This window comes from Oryzias latipes, chromosome 3, assembly GCF_002234675.1.
Source record: "Oryzias latipes chromosome 3, ASM223467v1".
Taxonomy (NCBI): Eukaryota; Metazoa; Chordata; class Actinopteri; order Beloniformes; family Adrianichthyidae; genus Oryzias; species Oryzias latipes.
Genome location: NC_019861.2, coordinates 1,053,602 through 1,077,013, shown reverse-complemented (window position 1 = coordinate 1,077,013; position 23,412 = coordinate 1,053,602). Strand labels below are relative to the sequence as shown.

General features: G+C 44.2%; 2 protein-coding genes across 2 annotated transcripts; both read left to right on the top strand.

Annotated features, from left to right (window-relative positions):
• Nucleotides 1–5,816: 5,816 nt before the first annotated feature.
• Nucleotides 5,817–8,866, top strand: LOC105358070. Its single transcript, XM_023950957.1, has 2 exons — nucleotides 5,817–7,004; nucleotides 7,374–8,866. Exon 2 carries the CDS (start codon nucleotides 7,712–7,714, stop codon nucleotides 8,864–8,866), a length of 1,155 nt encoding a protein of 384 aa, XP_023806725.1. The 5' UTR covers nucleotides 5,817–7,004; nucleotides 7,374–7,711.
• A 452-nt stretch (nucleotides 8,867–9,318) lies between these two features.
• LOC111946819 lies at nucleotides 9,319–14,577 on the top strand. The gene has a single exon (XM_023951382.1). It carries the CDS (start codon nucleotides 9,424–9,426, stop codon nucleotides 11,770–11,772), a length of 2,349 nt encoding a protein of 782 aa, XP_023807150.1. The 5' UTR covers nucleotides 9,319–9,423; the 3' UTR covers nucleotides 11,773–14,577.
• The last annotated feature ends 8,835 nt before the right edge of the window (nucleotides 14,578–23,412 follow it).

The window sequence follows — 23,412 nt, the reverse complement described above, 5'->3', positions numbered from 1 at the left end:
TGAGATCATTTATAGCCTTGACCAGCGCCATCTCTGTGGAGTGATGTGATCTAAAACCAGACTGAAATTTTTCTAAAATATTATTTTTATTAATAAAATCATTTAGTTGAATAAAAACTCGTTTTTCTAAAATCTTAATTAAAAATGGCAGGTTTGACACTGGTCGGTAATTATCTAGATTTGAAGCATCTAAACCACTCTTCTTCAGAGTGGGTCTCACTATAGCAGTCTTTAAAGACGTGGGGAAGATCCCAGTCTGAAGAGAGCGGTTAACGATGTTCAGGAGTTCCTCTTCACAGGATGAACACACCGACAGATTGAACTGTTAGTGGTCGTTGGTTGATATTAAATCTAATGTTATTTATCTTATCAGTGAAGTGGACTGCAAACTCTTCACATTTTAAACTGCTAAGAATAGAAAAAGGGCTGGAAGAGATTGGATTGATTAGTCGGTCAATGGTGGAAAAAAGAATCTTTGGATTAGAATAATCTATTAGTTTTGAATAGTTTTCCTGCTTTGCATGTTTACTAAATTTGTTGTATTGTGTTAGTTTTTCCTTAAAGATTTGGTAATGAACTGTTAGTTTTGTTTTGCGCCAATTTCGTTCTGCAACCCTACAGATTTTTTAAGTCTCTCCTCTGTTCTCCAAGGAGGAGGTGCTTTTGCTTTGGCTGTTTTTATTTATAAAGGAGCGACTTTGTCCATTATTGATATGAGCTTGTTATTCAAAGTTTGGACAGATACATCAACAGACGAACTTAGAGTGTTTGGTTTGTTGTGTTCCAGATTGAGCTCAGCTCAGTGCAGAGCTTTAGTCTGCTGTGGTTGATTGAGTGAATGAGAGTCAGGTGTGCAGCATCCAGGAAGTGTGGTCAGAACTCTGGAGATGGTTCCTGCTGGTGACCAGAGGGGGACGTAGAGCTCTGAAAGCTGACAGTAATGAAGAGGAGTCTGATTTTTGAAAACCTGTTCTTGTGAATTGTAATATGGGGCGGCTTTTTTATTTATTTTTTCAGTGGCGGGAAAAACATCGACCAATAAAATGAATGAGTAGTTCAGAGGTCCAATGAAATTGTATGATTAATCACAACTTCCGTTCTAATTTTTCGCAGCGGGAAAAATGTGTTCCCCAGTAACAGTCGGCCAATAAAATAAATGAGTTGTTCAAAGGGGTCCAATGAAATTGTATTGTAGCCGGTTCCTCCGCAGGTGCATGCCATGACGGCAGAAACAAGAGGGAAGACAATAGAAAGGTTCAAGCCCTTTTATTTTTATATTGCCATACCAAAGCAGCGGCACTGCAACCAAAAGATGATGACATACAATAATGTGATATACACAAGTATATTTAAAGAAACAGGTGAAACATTAAACACACTAAATATATGAATGTGAAAGCAAACGCATACCATAAACAGCAACCCCATGACACGACACACCGCAAAACCGGAAACGGCCAAGTGTTACATCCCACACACACACCTGTTCTCCTTATATACTGCATCACCCCCCCCCCCCCCCCCAACCAAATCCCCATTGGTCACACTTATGCCCTCCCAAGAAAAGATCAGTGCCCCACTGATCTGCCATGAGATGGTAACACCAACTTGGGCAAACGAAAAGGGTTAGAGTGTAACCTTGCAGTGGAACGAGTCTTCCGGCGAGGCCCAACAGGCCCAGATACTACAGGTCCCAACTGTGTGTCATCTGCTCCCACTTCAACCCCACATGCTGAGGAAGGCACTGTGGGAACTGGCACACACGGTGCGGAAGTGTCAAGAGAAGTAGCTGAAGCCTCAGCCCCACCCCTACAAGATTACGGTAATCACTTCCATAATATTAAATTCAGTCGTTACTAACCCTCATCAACACGGACAATACGAGAAGAAAAGCGTATGATGCAGCTTTTAAGTTAAAAGCGATCGCTGTGGCAGTAAAAGAAGGAAATCGAGCTGCCGCCCGTAATCTTGGCATAAACGAATCAATCCAAAAACTGAGCCAGTGCAAAAAGACAACCAAAGCTTTCAGAGGTAACCATAGCAGATGGCCTGAGCTTGAAAACTTCCTGGAGGAAGAGCAGGTGGCCGGGGTGTTTCCACTGTACAAATAAGACTGAAGGCTAAAGCGATCGCCTCCCATATGAAAATAGAAAATTTTAAAGGTGGGCCGTCGTGGTGTTATAGATTCATGAAACGGAAAAGCCTGTCTGTTAGGGCAAGAACAGCTTTGTGTTAGCAGCCCCCTCCTGACTACGAGGAGAAACTTGCTTCGTTCCGCACATTCACGCAGACAAAGATAGCGGAGAATTCTATCGGCCCGGATGAAATAATAAACGTGGACGAAGTCCCTCTGACGTTTGACCTGCCTGTCACTCGAACTGTAAATAAAAAAGGTGACTCCTCCGTCATACTGAAATCAAGCGGTCACGAGAGAACACCTTTCACCTGCGTTCAGCATCGGGCCTAAAGCTTCCACCGATGATCATTTTTAAACGGCTGACAATGCCAAAGGAAAAATTCCCAAAGGGAATTGTGATGAAAGTGAATCAGAAAGGTTGGATGTCCGAGAGCCTGATGAAGGACTGGCTCACAGAGTGCTGTTCAAAGCGACCAGGGGATTTTATCGTAGAAAAAAAACATTGCTCGTTATGGACAGCATGAGGGCCCACATAACAGATTCTGTGAAAGCTGCCATAAAGAGTACAGACTCAATTCCAGCTGTGATTCCTGGGGGTACCACAAAGTATCTACAGCCACTGGATATCAGCGTGAACCGAGCATTTAAGGTGGCCCTGCGCGAAGAGTGGGAGACTTGGATGACAGCCGGCGAGAAATCCTTTACCAAAACAGGACGAATGCGAAGAGCATCTTTAACTCAAGTCTGCGAGTGGATCTTAAACATGTCAAAACATCAACCATCACCAACGAGTTTCAAAAGGCTGGGCTGCTGCGCGATGAAGACGGCGCACACTCAAGTGACACTGAAAACGAGGAGACTGTGGGCCTTGTGAGTGATGAGACCCTGAGGTTGTTTAATTCGGACACTGAGTTAGAGGACTTTGATGGTTTTAGTGCGCAGGAGAGTGATGAGTGATGTTTTCTGGTAGGATTCAGTGGTATTGGTTAAGTTATGAGTTATTAAATTATACGTTATTAGAAGAAACTTGAATACTGTTCTTGCACTGTTAAGTAAAAAAAAGTTTCAGCAACCCATAGTGTACAAGTAGGTGTGTGTTCCGATACAAACGTATGATATATTTTAGAGTAGCTGCATTAGGTATTTGTTTATTTGTTTAAAATAAGAGGATTTAAAAAAAACGTTTTTAAAAAAATCTTCACTTTTAATATCTTTCTGTGTGTGTGTGTGTGTCGCAATGTTAATTTTGTTGACTAAATATTTTCGTCATTATTTTCGTCACGAATATTATTTTGCTGACGAAAACGAAACGAAAACTAGAAAATAAGTCACTGATATAGACTAAAACTATGACTAAATTGATTGACATTATCGTCAACGAACAAAGGACGAAACGAAAATAGACTGTGACGAAAATCCAATCAGCAGACGGGAGAGATGAACAAAAGAACCAATCGGCAAAACGGAACAGGCGAAACTGCATGAGAGAAGAGAACCAATCACAGCTTGACTTTTTGACTGAGCTCCCGGGAAGACGGCATTCAAAGAGCGACAAAATGTCCAAAGCTTGGAGAAAAAGAAGGGGAGACTTGAGGGCTCACTTCACATTTGACGACGAAGAAAAAAAAAACAAAGTGTGAAGCATGCGGAGCGATCATTCGTGGCAAGAATTTAAAAAGGCATTTACAGACGAGCCACCCGGACATTTTCTCAAAGGTAAATTCACAACGATGCTGTTTTGTTTATTGAGCTTAGCAAAATTGGAAGACTGCAGTGTGTAGTAGAGCCCTGCGCGGGACTATTTTCTTCATCCCGCTCCCGCCCGCACCCGCCGAATTTCTGACCAATCCCGCCCGCACCCGCAAAACTCTGAGAATTTAGTCCCGCACAGTAATAGAGATGCATTGATTTTGTGTCGTCTCCCGTCCCGCAGGAAAACACACGTATTTGTATTGTAGAAAATGTATGTATTAATATCTTATTCTTTATTATGTTACAGCTTTATCTTTAGTGTGAAGTGAACTTATTTTGAACTATCCAGATTTATGGTCGTGTGACATTCCTTTTTGCTTTATGGTTGCAGCATCCTGTGAAGACATAGGATGTTCTTTGTGCAAACTTAGGTGTTTTTCATAGGTGCCATAAATATGCCATGGGCGATATCCGTACCATCTGGGTTGAAGATTCTTCCCCTGGGAAAGTGTGAAGATTCGTGTTCTCATGTGGAGGTTGAAGCTGACCTTTGCTCTGGATACCGGTAAAAGGAACCTTGAGTTGTCCAGGAATGATTTACTCTGACCAGATGGGGACTCTCTTGATCATCGGACTGTGTGCGCCGATGAAATGGGCCCCCGAGAGGCGGAGCGGATCCGAAGCTGGCAATCGTCAGCTATTGGCCAGAGGAAGCAGGCGGGCTATCAGCTGACGAATCAGAGCGACCAGGGGCGGAGGACCAGCGACCATGATCTTTCCGGAAGGCGGGGATTCAAACACATCTTAAAAAGACTGTTTTCAAACTTTTCCGTTGTTCTTGGGTATATCTACGAATAATTCGCATGTAACTTGTGCGTCAGTAGATCTTTACTTGAGAATCCAGATATCTGCATTAATGTTTTAATCTGTGCTTTAGAACTATTGTCAGGGAAATAAACTCAGTGTATTTTTGAACCGGTTGAATCCTTGTTTGTTTTACCACTCTCGACTATCGAACACGCATGGATGGAAAGAACTCAAAAACGGACGATTCTCTTTCCATCAATTTTGGTGACCTCGAGACGTGAAGTCGGGGGCGGATAAGAACGCAGACCAGACCGGTTGGACCACAACATAGTGGCTTATTACAAGAATACTGAGACTTTCGGCCGAAAGCGGGTGACGCACTCCCCCACGTGCTTGACTTCCCTCGAGGCCTCATAGAGTACGGTAAGCAGAAGCCTTTTATGAATTTCTGCGTATTGAATAACTCAAATCAAGGGGAAGTGGGGTGTGTGGGCAGCATAGCGCACCCGAATAAATACGTTTTGGGTTCACCCTCCCTAGAACAGCGAATTGAACGGTGGCAAAATATAAACTTTGGGCAGCAGCAAATTTTGAAAAATTGGACATTTATAAATTATGCAGGTTTTTCGTCTGTTCGGCCTGTACAAAATTGAACGTTGGCAAATTGGGAGCTTGTGATATTTGGAAAGCAGTAAATTGACTAAGGTTTGCGTCTGTTCAACCTGTTAAAAAATCCCTTACAAAAAACAGAGTTATTATAGGAACTAATTTTGCGCGTCTAGGATTTTCGGAAACACCAAGGAGGCTTCGGCCTCTACAAATTTTTTTTTATAAACGGAGAGAAACCAAAGAAGGATTCAAAATAATCATGAATGGTGAATTTGATAGAGGAATTAAGGAAAATGGTGCATTTTATCCAGACAACTTCAATGACAAAGACAAAAACAAACGACTTGACTATGACGACAAAGACTTAACTGCTGATGAATGGATGGAAATGTATGAGATTTTGGAAAGACAGGTGTTGGCTGGAATAGAGAAGAAACAGAAGGATAAGGAGAAAGAGAAATTGAGTAAGGTATGGGCTCAGATGGATTTGAAACGGACTCGAAGTTGGATGGCATTTAGTCAACAATTAAGGCAGAAAGAGGATGTAATAGTAAAACAGGTTCAAGACTTGGATGAGAAGGTGCAAAAACAATCACGGAAAGAAAAAAGAGAAGCTAAGCAGAAGCAAAAGGAAGCTGACGAGACTAGGCGCACATTGCATCAACTGACCCTGGCTGCAACAGCGATGGCCACAATAAAAACAGAACAAGAAAGCCATAAACGTAGTGTGACACCGTCTTCCCCAAAGCTCCCTCTTCCAGGACTTTACCCCTCCCTTCCAGTAGGGACAGATTCCTCCCCTGTACCCCCCCCCCCCCCCCTTACAATTCACAGGAAATGTATCCAATGTTGAAAATATGTGGAGAAATCGCTTGCGACCTGGAGGAGGAATTGACCCCCCAAGAAAAGCACCACATAGTTTCCATGTTGCGGGAAAGACGAACCAGGATGGGTGAAGAAAGAGCAGACCCATTCCAAGACCTCATAAATCTACAAGCAGAACCCCCCTCTGCTCCCCGGGTAAGTGCAGATGAAAGCACAGATGTTTATCCTTCCCTTCACAGCTCTCCAGCTACACCTAGAGGAGCTGCCTCAAGGGTCACTGACCCCAAGGGCAAACAATTCCTCCGCTGCTATGAGGACATGACTACACGTAAGGAGAAGGCTGTGGAGAGTTTGGCAGGTTAGTATACATCACCAGGTGAGTTCAAAAAATATCACAGATTAATTTTTCCAGAACAGGATGTTGACAAATATGAGGAGGAAAAGGAGGAGAACGATGACGACGAATCACCTCCACACCAACCACGTCTCCTCACCTCAAATCAGGATTTGGATAAGGTAAAAAGAGTGAAACACAGTATGACTTTAAGAAGTGAAACTAAACAGCACAGGGACGCAAAACACATGTTTCCTATGATAGCAACAGGAGCTGGTGTGCCTATTTATCAGCCACTCCCACTTAAGGATGTTTCAACACTGGCTGAACGTTTACCACGTGTGTCAAATGGAAGTCGCAATTTCCTCCAGCAATTATGCACAGTTATGCAAGGCCATGTTCCCTGTATGGGTGATTTAAGACAGATACTAGGTGTAACGGCCACAGTCACTGAGATCCAGTCTATTGAACAGCGTGCAGGTGTGCAGGACCACCCGGACTCCACTCTTTTAGTGGACGTTCAAGTTCCAGTTTTTACTGCAATCAGAGAACTTTTTCCAGATCCACAGATTGCAGCACCATCCAGCTTCCCCTACACTGGTAAGGAAGCCAACACACATTATTCTGAGTGTGTCCAGAAATGGACAGACAGCACAGGCAGAGATCCCAGCCTGTCACCTTCTGAAACGGTCATGTTTAGAACAGCGATCCTGGCAGGATTGCCGCAGGATCTGCAGGATTTATTAAAAGCAGACCCAGACTTGATGTCTGGTGATGAACCTAGATTTAAAAGACATTTGGATTATCATTGCAAATTATACTTGGAGAAAAAGGGCAAAGCAGAGGGAGAGGTTGAGCAACTGAGGACACAATTACTGAAACTTCAACTTGCACAGGCCAGAAAAGAATCCACTCAGGATAAAAAAGGTGTTAAAAAGGAGGATAACATGATGAGTTTAATCCCCTCAGAGCCAGCAGCAATGATGTGGCAGGCTCAGGCATTCAGAGGCCGGGGCAGGAGAAGGGCTGCATATTTTGGAGGACGTGGACCACCCAGGAGACCCCCCCCAGCAGCAGCTGGAGATGGATGCTTCATCTGTAGCGCTCCAGATCATTGGGTACAGAACTGCCCACAACGAGGTACCCAACAGCAACATGCACAGTCTAGGGGCCGAGGGCGACCTGGACAGCCCCCACGACCGCTCCAAGCCCCTCCTCCACCGTGGAAAGAACCACAGGGGTGGCAAGTTGGACAATACCACTAGGGGTGCCCAGGAGGCCAGAAACCATTTGGTGATGCAGGAGCCATGGTCCCTTTCAAGCTCAGAGGTACTCCCATGATGGGACTGATAGACACTGGTGCCACCTGTTCCTCTATAAATTGTCAGTTGCCTCCACCTGCTCTGACAAATGAAAATATGAATCTTGTTGGCTTCTCTGGGAAACCCCAAAACCTGCAAAAGACCATTCCACTGACATTTCAACTGGCTGGTCAGACGGTGGAACATTCATTTGTGCATTCACCACAAACGCCTGTGAATCTGTTGGGAAGGGACATTCTTGTCAAAACAGGAGCCAGCATCCTATGTTCTGCAGATGGGATACAGATCGCCTTCCCAAATGGACATGTTCTGGCTGGGTGCCATGCCACACACTATGATGGACAGTGGTTGCTGCAGCCTCAATCACAGACAACCCCCACGGCAGACATCTATTGGGCCCTGCTAGACCCCGAGTCTTCTGACACGCCAGGTGTGTTCCACGAATTCCAGGTATGGAAGCCATGGATTCTGTCTTTGAAGCCCTATTTTCCGCCTCTGGATGACCTGCACTGCACACTATATTATGACAGAGAGGATGATCAACTATATCAGGAAGCATTTCATCAGGTAGAAGGCCACACGTGGCATTTGAACTCCACTGATATATATATCGGCCATGAGGGTGTAGCAGCTCATTGTGCATTAACACATTCACAAATGCAATGGTATCGGATGTCAAACACAGCGGTACCGCACATTTCATTAGCATTATCCCCTGGTCACGAGGCTCGGCAACTAGGGCCTATGACAAAAAGGGGAGTTAACAACACAGATTGGCAAAACTGTGCTCTTCCAGGTGTCCAATTTTCTCCCTCCACAAAAATGTACAGGATAACTTTGCCTTTAACGACGAACTCCTCAGTCCTGGAGCATGTGTGCATCGCCAGACATCATGGAAGAGAGATGACAGATCATGAAGATGCAGAGGTGATGTTAAAAACATTGCCTGCCTCTTTATGGTCCACAGGTCCATTTGATGTTGGTTCATGCTCTGCCGTCCCTCCGGTGGAGATTCAGGTAACTGCAGGAGCACAGGTGTTCAGACCACAGTACCGATGGGTGCAGGAAGCAGATGCAGGGATGGAGGAAACTCTGACTGGGTTGTGGAACTCAGGTGTCATTGAGCATTCGCATTCTTAGTGGTGTACTCCTTTGAGACCGGTTTTAAAAGCAGATGGTAAAACTTATCGAATGGCACATGATTTAAGGGCTGGTAATGATGTAACCATCACTCCAGTCCTTCCTGTGCCTGATCCACATCGCATGCTTTCAACTTTAACCCCACAATGTGTGTGGTTCACTGCTATTGATTTAGCAAACGCCTTCTTTTGCATTCCATTACATGAGAACAGCAGACACCTCTTCGCATTTCAGTATAAAGGTGTCCGCTTGCAGTACACACGCTTGCCACAAGGATTTAAAAATTCTCCTGGCATTTTCAATCAATGTTTGAAGTCTCTTTTGCAGGATACTGTGCTTCCAGAGGGATGTGTTTTGTTGATGTATGTTGATGATCTTCTGCTCGCAGCTCCAACTGCTGAAACCTGTCTTCAGGCAACGAAAGATCTTCTCCTGAAGCTGTATGATTTGGGTTTCAAAGTCTCTCAGAAGAAACTGCAATGTTGCAGAAGGGAAGTCACATTTTTAGGCAGAACTGTTTCCAGCACAGGATCATCGATGTCCACAGAACATAGAGAATGTCTATTTTGCAGCATAAACGTCCAGAGACAGTAAGAGAAATGTTGGCATTTTTGGGTCTTTGTGGTTACAGCAGACATTTTCTTCCTTGTTTTGTGGAGCGCACTGCGCCCTTGAGGACAATGATTAAAGAAAAGGGTGCAACTAACCTCGCGGCTGTGCTGGACTGGACCCCAGTGACTGATGAGATTTTTGTAACATTAGTGCAAGACATGGCATGCGCTGCTGCTCTCGCAGCCCCAGATTATACTCAGCCATTTTTTCTTGACGCTACAATGACGCCCACAGTTGTTAATGCTGTTCTTTTCCAGAAAAATCAGGGCAGACGGGATGTGCTAATGTATTGTAGCATCTCCCTGGATGCCGTTGAAGCCCGTTCGCCGCTATGTACTCGTTATGCTGCAGGTTTGGCGAAAGTGATTCTCAAAACAGCACACATCGTGATGTCACATCCGTTGATCATTTTGACGGAGCACTCAGTCACGTCATATGTTGCGTCATCATCTTTCACGCTATCGTCTTTAAGACAGACGAGGCTGCTGAAAACTCTGACAGCTCCGAACATTCAGTACCAACACACTGGCATTAACATGTCAGAGGGGATTTCTATGGATCCTCATTCTTGCTCTGTAGCTGTGGCGAAAGAACTGCGAACCAGGCCAGATTTGGAAACGAAGCCTCTTCCAGAAGGAAGAATTTTCTTTACAGATGGTTGCTGTTTTCGCTCAACATCTGGAACTCTGCAGGCAGCGGCTGCTGTGGTGGAGTGCTCTAAAGGTGAGTTCATCACCCTAACATCACAAATTTTGACAGTTAAACCATCGGCCCAAGCAGCAGAGGTCTTGGCTCTGTGCTTGGCCCTTGAAGCTGCACCTGGAGAACAGGTAACAGTATACTCTGACTCTGCTTATGCAGTGTCGGATGCATTGTTAGATCTTGCTGCATGGAAGAGGAACTGTTTTCTTACAGCGAGAGGGGAGCCTATCGCTCATAAGGACCTGATGCAGCGCCTGGAGCTTGCACTGCAACTTCCCTCCAGAGTGGCTGTGGTCAAAGTTCCAGGTCACAGTAAAGGTAACACCCTGACAACACGAGGAAATAACGCTGCTGACGCGGCTGCTAAGGCAGCAGCAGGGTACACCCCCACACATCAAATGGTGAGTGTTTACACACCACCTGAGCTGTTGGACAGCCCCACTCATGATGACCTGGTGACCCTGCAATCCATAAGCTCGCCAGAGCAGAAATCATACTGGCTTCAAAAAGGTGCCGTGAAATCATCAGATGGCTTGTGGGTAGGTCCATATGGTCAGCCTGTGGTACCAGACGGACCTCTTCTTCGACGCATCCTCAAGGAAAGCCATGGTCCAGCGCATCTGGGACCATCTATCATGATGACAAAGCTGCTCATGTGGTGGCACCCCAGGTTGCGTGATGTCTGTCATGATTATGTGCACAACTGTACAGTGTGTCAGTCCTATAATGTTAGGCCCACCCTCAAACCTCTGCCAGGGAGTTTTGACCCTGCCCCCTGGCCAGGAGCCGAGATTGTGATTGACTACACTGACATGATCAACCCCGTGCAAGGTAAGCGATATTTGCTTGTTGTTGTTGATTCTTTTTCAGGGTGGCCTGAAGCTTATCCTTGCAAAAGAGAGGATTCCATCTCAGTGATCAAAGCACTGGTAAATCACTACATACCCACACATGGTTTCCTTGCGAAAATAAGATCTGACAATGGGACTCATTTCAACGGTAAGCACCTCCAGCAAGTTGAAGCATCTCTTGGATTGCAACATAAGTTTGGTTGTGTTTACCATCCTTCTTCACAGGGCTCTGTGGAGCGCATGAATCGCACGCTCAAAGAAAAATTGGCAAAAATATGCACCTCGACTAATATAGATTGGGTTACTGCTCTTCCTCTAGCTTTGTTAGCCGTCAGACAATCCGTAAATCGCAGAACAGGTTTCTCTCCGTTCGAACTTTTGACCGGTAGATTAATGCCAGGTCCTTCGTCGACTATTAGACCCTTAGACGACGCCCACTCACCCAATAGGTCCTTGGTTACCTATTGGAAGTTGTTGCATGCTTTTGCCTCCACTTTTTCTGCGCAGGTTAAGGATAAGGACGAGCCTCCAGCTGAACCACCAGGTGATAACCTGGCTGACTGGACTCACGTGTACCTGAAAGCGTTCAAAAGGAAGTGGTCAGAACCCAGGTGGACGGGTCCTTATCGTGTCACGGCTCGAACGACGTCTGCTGTGCAGCTGCAAGGCAGAGACAATAAGTGGTATCATTACTCGATGTTGCGACCTTGCCTTTCACAGGACAGTGGACAGGACGCCTGATTGACCTTGACGATGCACAGGACTGTTTGTTGTTTTTTATGTTTACTTAATTTCATATTTTTACTACATTTTATATTTTCAATTTATGTTTTTGCTTCAATTTCTATTTTTGCTTTTGATTAAGATTTTTACATTCGAGTTTGATTTTTGACTTCAACTTATTTTTCTATAATTTTGTCTTTTGACTTTGCAATGTTTCCTTCTACTACTGGCCTGGGACTTCCCCAGACCAAGAGAGGGACATGGACATGGGGAGTTAGCAGTTTTGTTGTATTTTTACTGTTTCTTTTATGGATCTTCTTCCTTGATTTACCTGAGATTCGAGCTAATCGTGCTAAATATAACCTGACTCAAACCCATAGGCAGACTGCTACAGTACGTAACCGAACAAGGCGAAATGTTGTATATGAAGTATGGCCATTCGCTACGGAAGTTGAACAACGACTGTGTGGTTTTTCCACGCCTAAAATGGGGATCTTGTATTTCTGCTACCCTCACAATCAGACTGTGGATGTGTTAGTAGTAATACCAAGGGGATCTTTGAAACACAGGACTCTAGGAGCAACAAGTAAGTGGCAGGGATATCATTGGTATATGCGTGACTCAGTTGGAAATGGGGGTTGGGGATCAATATTTAGATCTACAACAGAATCATCCTGGGGACGAGGTACCTATGGGTGGACACCTCCAGCTCGAAATTGGTCTAAAATCATTTCCAACTTCACTGTCACCGACTCGCTTTTCACCTTCCGTGTCGACACTACCAGACAACTTTTTCCGATCCAATACCACCAACAAGATGCTACTGAATCATATTCGGAAGTTAGTCCAACATCCAGTTGCTCCCGCATGTTTATATGTGCGTGGGCAAATGGGCGTGATCCGTGTTGGCAGGTTGGTTTCTGTCCAGACATGACTGTTAACATTACTACTCCCACTAGCCCCATGTGGAAAGGACCAGGCTCTGACTCTCCGGGAAAGGTAAACATCATAACTGGAATTCCTTCCACAGATGTTTGGTTCCAGATTGTGACAGGCATCAGTGGGGAAGCTAACAACTGGTTGCTGATGGTTGAACAAGCAGCAAATGTGATAGAGGAAGACTGTGTTGTGTGTATGGGCCCCCGTCCTTTGTTGCGTGTGGTTCCCGCAGCAGTTCCAGCAGAATGTGTCGCTGACTTAATGACTAACACGATTCCTTTTAGCCCGGACTGTCGGAAACTGGATCGCTTTTATCCTCTGGCCCCCAGTGATAAAAGTAAGCCTGTTTTTGACCGACGTGTGGCCCCTCAAAATTTCTCATGTTTCGTGTTGCGTTATGGAAATGGTAGTCGGTTTATAGGTAATGTTACTGACAATTGGTGTAATAACACACAAGTTCTGACTCATTTCCAGCCACTCTCACGAGCGGACATTTGGATATGGTGTGGCACAAATCAAATATTTGACAGATTACCCCTGAATGCCGCCGGACGGTGTGCATTGGTCACTTTAATCTTACCCGTTTTTATTCAACCGATGAATTTGACAGGTGTCGCACCCCCGCTGACCCACCAGCCTACCTGGAGACGGTCCAAGCGTGAAACGGGCTGGATGGGCCAGAATGATCCGACATACATTGACTCTCTTGGTGTCCCTAGAGGCGTTCCAGATGAGTATAAATTAGTGAATCAGGTGGCTTTTGGGTTTGAAAGTATTTTATTATGGATTACCCCTAATAAAAATGTGGACAGAATTAACTACATTCATTACAATGTTCAGAAGTTAGGCAATTACACTGTTGCAGGTTTTGAAGCTGTGCATGAACAATTGAAGGCTACGTCTCTAATGGCATTCCAAAACAGAATTGCATTGGATATGTTATTGGCGGAGAAATCTGGTGTTTGTGGTATTTTTGGTGATCAGTGTTGTACTTTTATCCCCAATAATATGCAAGCTGGTGGTAAGTTGTCAGTTGCTATTGAAGGAATGCGCACGTTAAATAAGAAAATGAAGGACCATTCAGGTGTGGACACATCCATGTGGGATGACTGGATGAAAGTGTTTGGTCCCTGGAAGAATTTGATCTCTTCTATTCTTGTTGCAGTTGCCGTTTTTACAGCTATTCTCACTCTGTGTGGTTGTTGCTGCATTCCCTGCATTAGGTCACTTCTGACACGCCTCATAGAGAAGGCGGTGGGCGACAAGGATCGTGAGCATGGGCAATATGCCATGTTGCCTGTCAGTGATCCTTTTCCCCCACCCCAGCTGTCAACTCAGTTTGTGTGATTTTGTTCTGCCTTAACATGTCTCGCATTCCTCCCCCTTAATTCCAGGTGTTCTTTTGCTTTACAGGAACTGTTATCTTTTTTACGGTTATGCTTTTTTACTATTTGACTTTGACTTACACTGAATTAGACTTTGAATTTGTTTTATTTACCTTGTTTACTACTTTAGTTTTTGTACTATATAACTTTACTTAATGACATTGTGCCAAGGGGTTAGGTCGATCTTGTGAGCATGGGCATCCTTAGGGGTGGTTGTCGCAGGAGCACGGAACCGTCGCGAGACTTTTCCTGTCAGACTACACACTGAATGTTTAACTGATGCTCCAGACAGGTTTCACTCGCACGTTCATGCATGGACGCCTAACTCCTTTGAATTATTTTGTGTTCCAGATTGTGCGGGTTTTGGACCACAGCTGTCAGGTTAGTTTAGGTTTGTAATGTTTTGTTGTTTTTGAGTGTTGTAGTGTTAAGTCTTTTAGGTGATCACACTTTGTGTGATCAAGAGAGGGAAATGTAGAAAATGTATGTTTTAATATCTTATTCTTTATTATGTTACAGCTTTATCCTTAGTGTGAAGTGAACTTATTTTGAACTATCCAGATTTATGGTCGTGTGACATTCCTTTTTGCTTTATGGTTGCAGCATCCTGTGAAGACATAGGATGTTCTTTGTGCAAACTTAGGTGTTTTTCATAGGTGCCATAAATATGCCATGGGCGATATCCGTACCATCTGGGTTGAAGATTCTTCCCCTGGGAAAGTGTGAAGATTCGTGTTCTCATGTGGAGGTTGAAGCTGACCTTTGCTCTGGATACCGGTAAAAGGAACCTTGAGTTGTCCAGGAATGATTTACTCTGACCAGATGGGGACTCTCTTGATCATCGGACTGTGTGCGCCGGTGAAATGGGCCCCCGAGAGGCGGAGCGGATCCGAAGCTGGCAATCGTCAGCTATTGGCCAGAGGAAGCAGGCGGGCTATCAGCTGACGAATCAGAGCGACCAGGGGCGGAGGACCAGCGACCATGATCTTTCCGGAAGGCGGGGATTCAAACACATCTTAAAAAGACTGTTTTCAAACTTTTCCGTTGTTCTTGGGTAAATCTACGAATAATTCGCATGTAACTTGTGCGTCAGTAGATCTTTACTTGAGAATCCAGATATCTGCATTAATGTTTTAATCTGTGCTTTAGAACTATTGTCAGGGAAATAAACTCAGTGTATTTTTGAACCGGTTGAATCCTTGTTTGTTTTACCACTCTCGACTATCGAACACGCATGGATGGAAAGAACTGGAAAGTGGACGATCTCTTTCCATCAATTTTGGTGACCTCGAGACGTGAAGTCGGGGGCGGATAAGAACGCAGACCAGACCGGTTGGACCACAACATAGTGGCTTATTACAAGAATACTGAGACTTTCGGCCGAAAGCGGGTGACGCACTCCCCCACGTGCTTGACTTCCCTCGAGGCCTCATAGAGTACGGTAAGCAGAAGCCTTTTATGAATTTCTGCGTATTGAATAACTCAAATCAAGGGGAAGTGGGGTGTGTGGGCAGCATAGCGCACCCGAATAAATACGTTTTGGGTTCACCCTCCCTAGAACAGCGAATTGAACGGTGGCAAAATATAAACTTTGGGCAGCAGCAAATTTTGAAAAATTGGACATTTATAAATTATGCAGGTTTTTCGTCTGTTCGGCCTGTACAAAATTGAACGTTGGCAAATTGGGAGCTTGTGATATTTGGAAAGCAGTAAATTGACTAAGGTTTGCGTCTGTTCAACCTGTTAAAAAATCCCTTACAAAAAACAGAGTTATTATAGGAACTAATTTTGCGCGTCTAGGATTTTCGGAAACACCAAGGAGGCTTCGGCCTCTACAAATTTTTTTTTATAAACGGAGAGAAACCAAAGAAGGATTCAAAATAATCATGAATGGTGAATTTGATAGAGGAATTAAGGAAAATGGTGCATTTTATCCAGACAACTTCAATGACAAAGACAAAAACAAACGACTTGACTATGACGACAAAGACTTAACTGCTGATGAATGGATGGAAATGTATGAGATTTTGGAAAGACAGGTGTTGGCTGGAATAGAGAAGAAACAGAAGGATAAGGAGAAAGAGAAATTGAGTAAGGTATGGGCTCAGATGGATTTGAAACGGACTCGAAGTTGGATGGCATTTAGTCAACAATTAAGGCAGAAAGAGGATGTAATAGTAAAACAGGTTCAAGACTTGGATGAGAAGGTGCAAAAACAATCACGGAAAGAAAAAAGAGAAGCTAAGCAGAAGCAAAAGGAAGCTGACGAGACTAGGCGCACATTGCATCAACTGACCCTGGCTGCAACAGCGATGGCCACAATAAAAACAGAACAAGAAAGCCATAAACGTAGTGTGACACCGTCTTCCCCAAAGCTCCCTCTTCCAGGACTTTACCCCTCCCTTCCAGTAGGGACAGATTCCTCCCCTGTACCCCCCCCCCCCCCCCCTTACAATTCACAGGAAATGTATCCAATGTTGAAAATATGTGGAGAAATCGCTTGCGACCTGGAGGAGGAATTGACCCCCCAAGAAAAGCACCACATAGTTTCCATGTTGCGGGAAAGACGAACCAGGATGGGTGAAGAAAGAGCAGACCCATTCCAAGACCTCATAAATCTACAAGCAGAACCCCCCTCTGCTCCCCGGGTAAGTGCAGATGAAAGCACAGATGTTTATCCTTCCCTTCACAGCTCTCCAGCTACACCTAGAGGAGCTGCCTCAAGGGTCACTGACCCCAAGGGCAAACAATTCCTCCGCTGCTATGAGGACATGACTACACGTAAGGAGAAGGCTGTGGAGAGTTTGGCAGGTTAGTATACATCACCAGGTGAGTTCAAAAAATATCACAGATTAATTTTTCCAGAACAGGATGTTGACAAATATGAGGAGGAAAAGGAGGAGAACGATGACGACGAATCACCTCCACACCAACCACGTCTCCTCACCTCAAATCAGGATTTGGATAAGGTAAAAAGAGTGAAACACAGTATGACTTTAAGAAGTGAAACTAAACAGCACAGGGACGCAAAACACATGTTTCCTATGATAGCAACAGGAGCTGGTGTGCCTATTTATCAGCCACTCCCACTTAAGGATGTTTCAACACTGGCTGAACGTTTACCACGTGTGTCAAATGGAAGTCGCAATTTCCTCCAGCAATTATGCACAGTTATGCAAGGCCATGTTCCCTGTATGGGTGATTTAAGACAGATACTAGGTGTAACGGCCACAGTCACTGAGATCCAGTCTATTGAACAGCGTGCAGGTGTGCAGGACCACCCGGACTCCACTCTTTTAGTGGACGTTCAAGTTCCAGTTTTTACTGCAATCAGAGAACTTTTTCCAGATCCACAGATTGCAGCACCATCCAGCTTCCCCTACACTGGTAAGGAAGCCAACACACATTATTCTGAGTGTGTCCAGAAATGGACAGACAGCACAGGCAGAGATCCCAGCCTGTCACCTTCTGAAACGGTCATGTTTAGAACAGCGATCCTGGCAGGATTGCCGCAGGATCTGCAGGATTTATTAAAAGCAGACCCAGACTTGATGTCTGGTGATGAACCTAGATTTAAAAGACATTTGGATTATCATTGCAAATTATACTTGGAGAAAAAGGGCAAAGCAGAGGGAGAGGTTGAGCAACTGAGGACACAATTACTGAAACTTCAACTTGCACAGGCCAGAAAAGAATCCACTCAGGATAAAAAAGGTGTTAAAAAGGAGGATAACATGATGAGTTTAATCCCCTCAGAGCCAGCAGCAATGATGTGGCAGGCTCAGGCATTCAGAGGCCGGGGCAGGAGAAGGGCTGCATATTTTGGAGGACGTGGACCACCCAGGAGACCCCCCCCAGCAGCAGCTGGAGATGGATGCTTCATCTGTAGCGCTCCAGATCATTGGGTACAGAACTGCCCACAACGAGGTACCCAACAGCAACATGCACAGTCTAGGGGCCGAGGGCGACCTGGACAGCCCCCACGACCGCTCCAAGCCCCTCCTCCACCGTGGAAAGAACCACAGGGGTGGCAAGTTGGACAATACCACTAGGGGTGCCCAGGAGGCCAGAAACCATTTGGTGATGCAGGAGCCATGGTCCCTTTCAAGCTCAGAGGTACTCCCATGATGGGACTGATAGACACTGGTGCCACCTGTTCCTCTATAAATTGTCAGTTGCCTCCACCTGCTCTGACAAATGAAAATATGAATCTTGTTGGCTTCTCTGGGAAACCCCAAAACCTGCAAAAGACCATTCCACTGACATTTCAACTGGCTGGTCAGACGGTGGAACATTCATTTGTGCATTCACCACAAACGCCTGTGAATCTGTTGGGAAGGGACATTCTTGTCAAAACAGGAGCCAGCATCCTATGTTCTGCAGATGGGATACAGATCGCCTTCCCAAATGGACATTCAGTATTGATATTATTACAGAGATTCATGTTGTCCTCCAGCCTCATCTTTTCATGAATTCTTCTTTTGTTTGATGTGCAACTTAATTATTAAATATGTTTTTACTAATCCAGTTGTTCACTGACAGTCACACGTTCCCAGATGTTTTTAGGGAAAGTGGGGGCTCCTCGGTTCAGGGAGGTTCTGACAGAGTGATGTTTAGCTCTTCTGGTTCTAATGGTTTTGGAGGAGGTTCTGCCTTAGATTTGGATTCATGGAGAGTTTGAACGTCAGCCTGCAGCTTTGCTCCGAGACGGTGGAGAGAAGAAAACACTTCTTCATTGTTGCTCTTTACACATTTTTTAATTTCTCTCCATTCAGCAGCAGCTCACTGACGCGTAGACTTGATGACTTTTGAGTTGTGACAGCTCAGAGGGATGGGATTCTGCTTTTGCTGTAAAATGTGACAGTCTTTAAAAATAATCCTCCCGTGTGTGCGTGTGCAGACAGACGGACTGAAGCGCGCTGAACTAGCTGGTAAAAATGCAGGTCAAAGTCATTTGAATTTATGGAGGAAAAAGACATTGTAATGGTTCAACAGGACTTTAAGCTCCACAGACAAAGCCCAAATTAATGAAGGGAGGTTTTTGGGTTGTTTGTTTCGTTTCCCTGGCCTGCACAAAAAAAAAAGACAAACACACAATACATTCAAATATAATTCCGTTTTTATCAACAACTTTGAACATAAAAATACACTGTTTTACAAAAAAATATACATAATATGATGAATTAGGCTACATGAAAAACAACAGTTTTATAACTACTAGCCATATGTCGCAGGTATTCTGTTTGAAAAATACAAATAAGAATAAAAACATTCAAACTTAGGCAGCATGCTCAATAATACTGGCATCATCATCACACCTCTTGGCAACGAGGGGCTGTGCTCAAAAAACAACACTCATAAATAACATAAAATAAACAACTTTAACTAATGAATTTAATAAATGAATTACTTTGCAATATTGCTGTGGAGGAAGAGAATGTTGCTAATCGACTGCGGTCCCAAACCCGTGCGTCTCTCTTCCAAGATGCGCCCACAAACACTAAAGACCCGCTCTGAAGGCGCACTGGATGCGGGGATACTAAAGATGAAACGTGCCAGCCTTGAGAGCGCTGTTTGTTGAACTTCCACCATTGAAGCACGCTGTCTGGGTCTGGGTTATCAGAGAGCCGGGAGCTGAGATATTCAGCAATTTCATCATCCATCGGCTTTGGCACTGAAGCAACAGACGCATCATCTTCCCAGTCTGCAAAACGGTCTGTGGTGCTTTGCTTTTTGGCTGGTGGCTCATCCTCTGCTGTGGCTGGGTCCAGGTGAAACTGCATCTTCTGGATAATTTCCTTTGCACCTTTGGATTGGATTTGATTACTATAAAAATTAATGTGTATTTTGAAAATTGCTCATTAGATTTTTTTATTTATTCATTGTCTTTTATCTGCGTTTCTTTTTTTTAAACTGCTTTTCACTTATTCTATTGTCATTGCACTCTGTTTAGTTTATGTCTGTAAAAGGTTACATATAGCGTACCTTTAACCACTTCATCTATTTCATCTGGGGGCAGCATCCGTAGCATTCGCATTTTAGGAGTCAGGAGCGTTGCAATTCTGTACATCATGTGGAGAGGTGATGCAGATGTGTCACCGGTACCCATCAGTTCTTCCAGACGCGAGGCACACACATTGGCGACTCCAGAGAGCAAGGGCTGGAGCGTTGCTGCTTGGCAGTATTCAATGAGTTTCACTGACCACGGCAGTGGAAGTGATGCGCTGGGAATGGAGTTGTCAGACTCTAAGTCATTCGTAGCTTCCTTGAATAACCTAAGGAACGCAACTACTGTTTTTAACGTGTTTGCATTGATCTGTGCAGTTCTTTCATACTGGTTATTTCTAAGCAGTATTGTGGAGATCTCTTCATGCTGTTGCAGTATGGAATCCAGCATTTCATCATATGAATTCCATCGTGTCTCGATGGATTGCTTAAGGGATTTTTTTAAGCTGTTTTAAAGTCCTGAATGTTTGAAATATTTCACCTGTTATTTTGCACTGGTCAACAGTTCGGACAGCTCAGTATTTTCAGCCAACACGTCTGGCGCAAATGCACTTGATAGGGTGACGTTCAGGATGTGTGCGTTGCAGTTCAGCCTGGTGTATCCGCGCAGGGCAGCAACTATGTTGGCTCCACGATCAGTGACAAACACAACACGGCCGGATAGAAGTGACGCATCAATTCCAAATTCACGGAGTTTCTGGAACAGCAGGCTCCTGATATTCTCCCCTGTCTTTGACACATCACTCTCATAGGGAGCCGCGAATAATACCCTGGAAACGAGGTCGAAGTTGTTATTAGTATAATGGATGGTGCCGGATATGAAGGAAGTTTTATGATAATCCTCCGTCCATAAATCGGTTGTGATGGCACATCCATACGTATCAACGATCGGCTTTATCTCCGCTGCCACTGACGCCTGCAGAACTTGGGCACGCCCCTTGACATGTCTGGATACAGTGGTTGGATGAGGTAAAACATCTTTAACGTCAAATTTGCCATATTTAGCAGCGGCATCAACAAATTGTTGTGATATATTAACAAAGCCTTTCCCGGCGACAAAGTCACATGGCCTTATGTCTAGACAGCACATTTCCACACATTTCTCTGTAGTTTCTTGCTTAATGTGTGTAGGGAGATGTTTTTCCTTGAAAACCAGCTTACTTTGACCGGGGAGAACAGAGCAAGTGTGTCGCCTCAACCCAGACGTGCCGGATTTGTGCCCATTGTAGATGAGCATTTTACTACATTTGTCACAACGAACAAAGTCCAGCTCCTTTCCCTCCTCGTCACTAACTATTGAGAAAGTCCTCCAAATGTCAGACTTTCCTTGTTTCGCCTTTGTGCTGTAAATACCTCGTTTGAGGTTCTTTTCTGCTTTATTAATTGACATTTTTCAGCTAGGCAGCCTGCTCCTCTCTTATCCCGCGGTGGTTTTTTTTGTCCGCCCGCTCCCGCCCGCGGCACAATTATAACCGCCCGCTCCCGCGAGATTTGGGTTGGGTCCCGCGGGACCCGATCCCAATGCAGCCCTCTAGTGTGTAGATGTTGAAGCATTAAATATTACGAACTGAAAAGTACTGTATATAGCCCCTTCTTCAAGTTAGATGAGAGCACCATATACTAATATGTAATAGTATGCTATATACATTTGATAAATACTAATGTTTAGTATATTTTATAATGTTCTTCTTGTTGACATTATCACAAATATTTCTAGATTAGTTATGTGAAACGTGACTGTTCACATCCTATCATTATGCATACTAATCTAGCAATATTGTGGTATTTAAAACATACAATATTGCCAGACAAATTAATACCTTATAAAATCTTTTTTCTTTATCCACCTAGCTGCCAACTTATTAAATATTTACTTTTTTTCACGCTTTTATTTGCATTTATTGTTTTAATATTTACTGCTTGCACAAATTAATAAAGTGATTAAAATGAATAAAAAATATAAACATATTTAAATTTATTTTCCTTTTTTATATCACAGCTACAGAAGTCTCCTGATGAAGGTGGTGAACCAAAAGCAAAAAAGGCAAAAATGTCTAATCAAAACATTGCTGAAGCACTGTTAGGTACTACAAAGTACAAAAGTAATGCCAGAGAACAAGTAAAAGAGGAGGCTTTAGCAAAATGGATGATATATAGAATGGACGGTCAGGGTTACCACTGACTACAGTAGAAGATGAGGACTTCATTCTCATGATAGAAGCATTTGATAAGAAGCTGACAGTGCCAAAGAAAACAAAGATAAACAATCTGATTGAAAAACACTATGAGGAAGAAATGACAAAGTTTAAGAAACGACTGTGTGGTGCTCGTAAAGTGTCAATTGGAATTGACCTATGGACTAAAAAGGGACTGTCTGCATCATTCCTTGGCATAAGTTGTTGCTTTTTTTGTGTTGATCAAAACAATCCAGAACACATCCTGCTCGCTCTTGAACAAGTTGCCCATCCACACACTGCCCAGTCCATTAAGGCCTGCGTGGATAAGTGCATGCAGGAATGGGGCATTTCAAATGACAAGATTCTGACTGTAATAACAGACAATGGTAGCAATATGGTAGCAGCATTTAAACACACTACTCAAGAAGAAGAGGGTAGCTCAGAGGATCAAGAGGAGTCTCCCCGAGGTGAAAGTGATTCAGAGGAGACTGAAGACCATCAGTAAGTCACTTTTATTCATAATTTCATTTGACAGTAAGTTAATGTATTATCTCATTTACCTGATATGTATTTACTTTCTTTTTGGTAGCTATCAAAACATGGAGATGGATATGGAAAGAATGCCATGTGTGGTAGAGGGCTGCATTGGGATTGGGTACGCCGGGTCCCGCGGGACCCAACCCAAATCTCGCGGGATTGGGCGGTTTGAATTGTGCTGCGGGCGGGAGCGGGCGGCAAAAAAAAAAACGCGGGATCAGTGTTGCCATGAATATCTCATGAATATATAATAGCGGACTACGTTGTGAGGCTGTTGGATTCTTATGTACTGAAGCTCCGTGAACGCACCAGGTAGAGACGCCTAATGGCCTCTGTCATCTAACCTGTTGTTGGGGGTGTGCAACGCCCCGCCTCGCCTCTTACTAAGAGCGCGCTTCAGGCCGTCTGTCTGCGCGCCCACACACGCACACTTTTAACCGAACAGGATTTGGGAAAATATATTTAATATTTAAGTTGCACACTACACAAAAGAGGAATGCATGAAAAGATGAGGCTGGAGGAGGGACATGAATCTCTTTAATAATTTCAATAAAAATACGTGTTTTTTTCCTGCGGGACGGGAGACGATACAAAATCAATGCATTTCTATTACT

Excerpts from the sequence above, each read along its gene's own strand:
- LOC111946819 (XM_023951382.1), top strand. The coding sequence starts at position 9,424 with ATGTCTATTTTGCAGCATAAACGTCCAGAGACAGTAAGAGAAATGTTG.
- LOC105358070 (XM_023950957.1), top strand. The coding sequence starts at position 7,712 with ATGGTCCCTTTCAAGCTCAGAGGTACTCCCATGATGGGACTGATAGAC.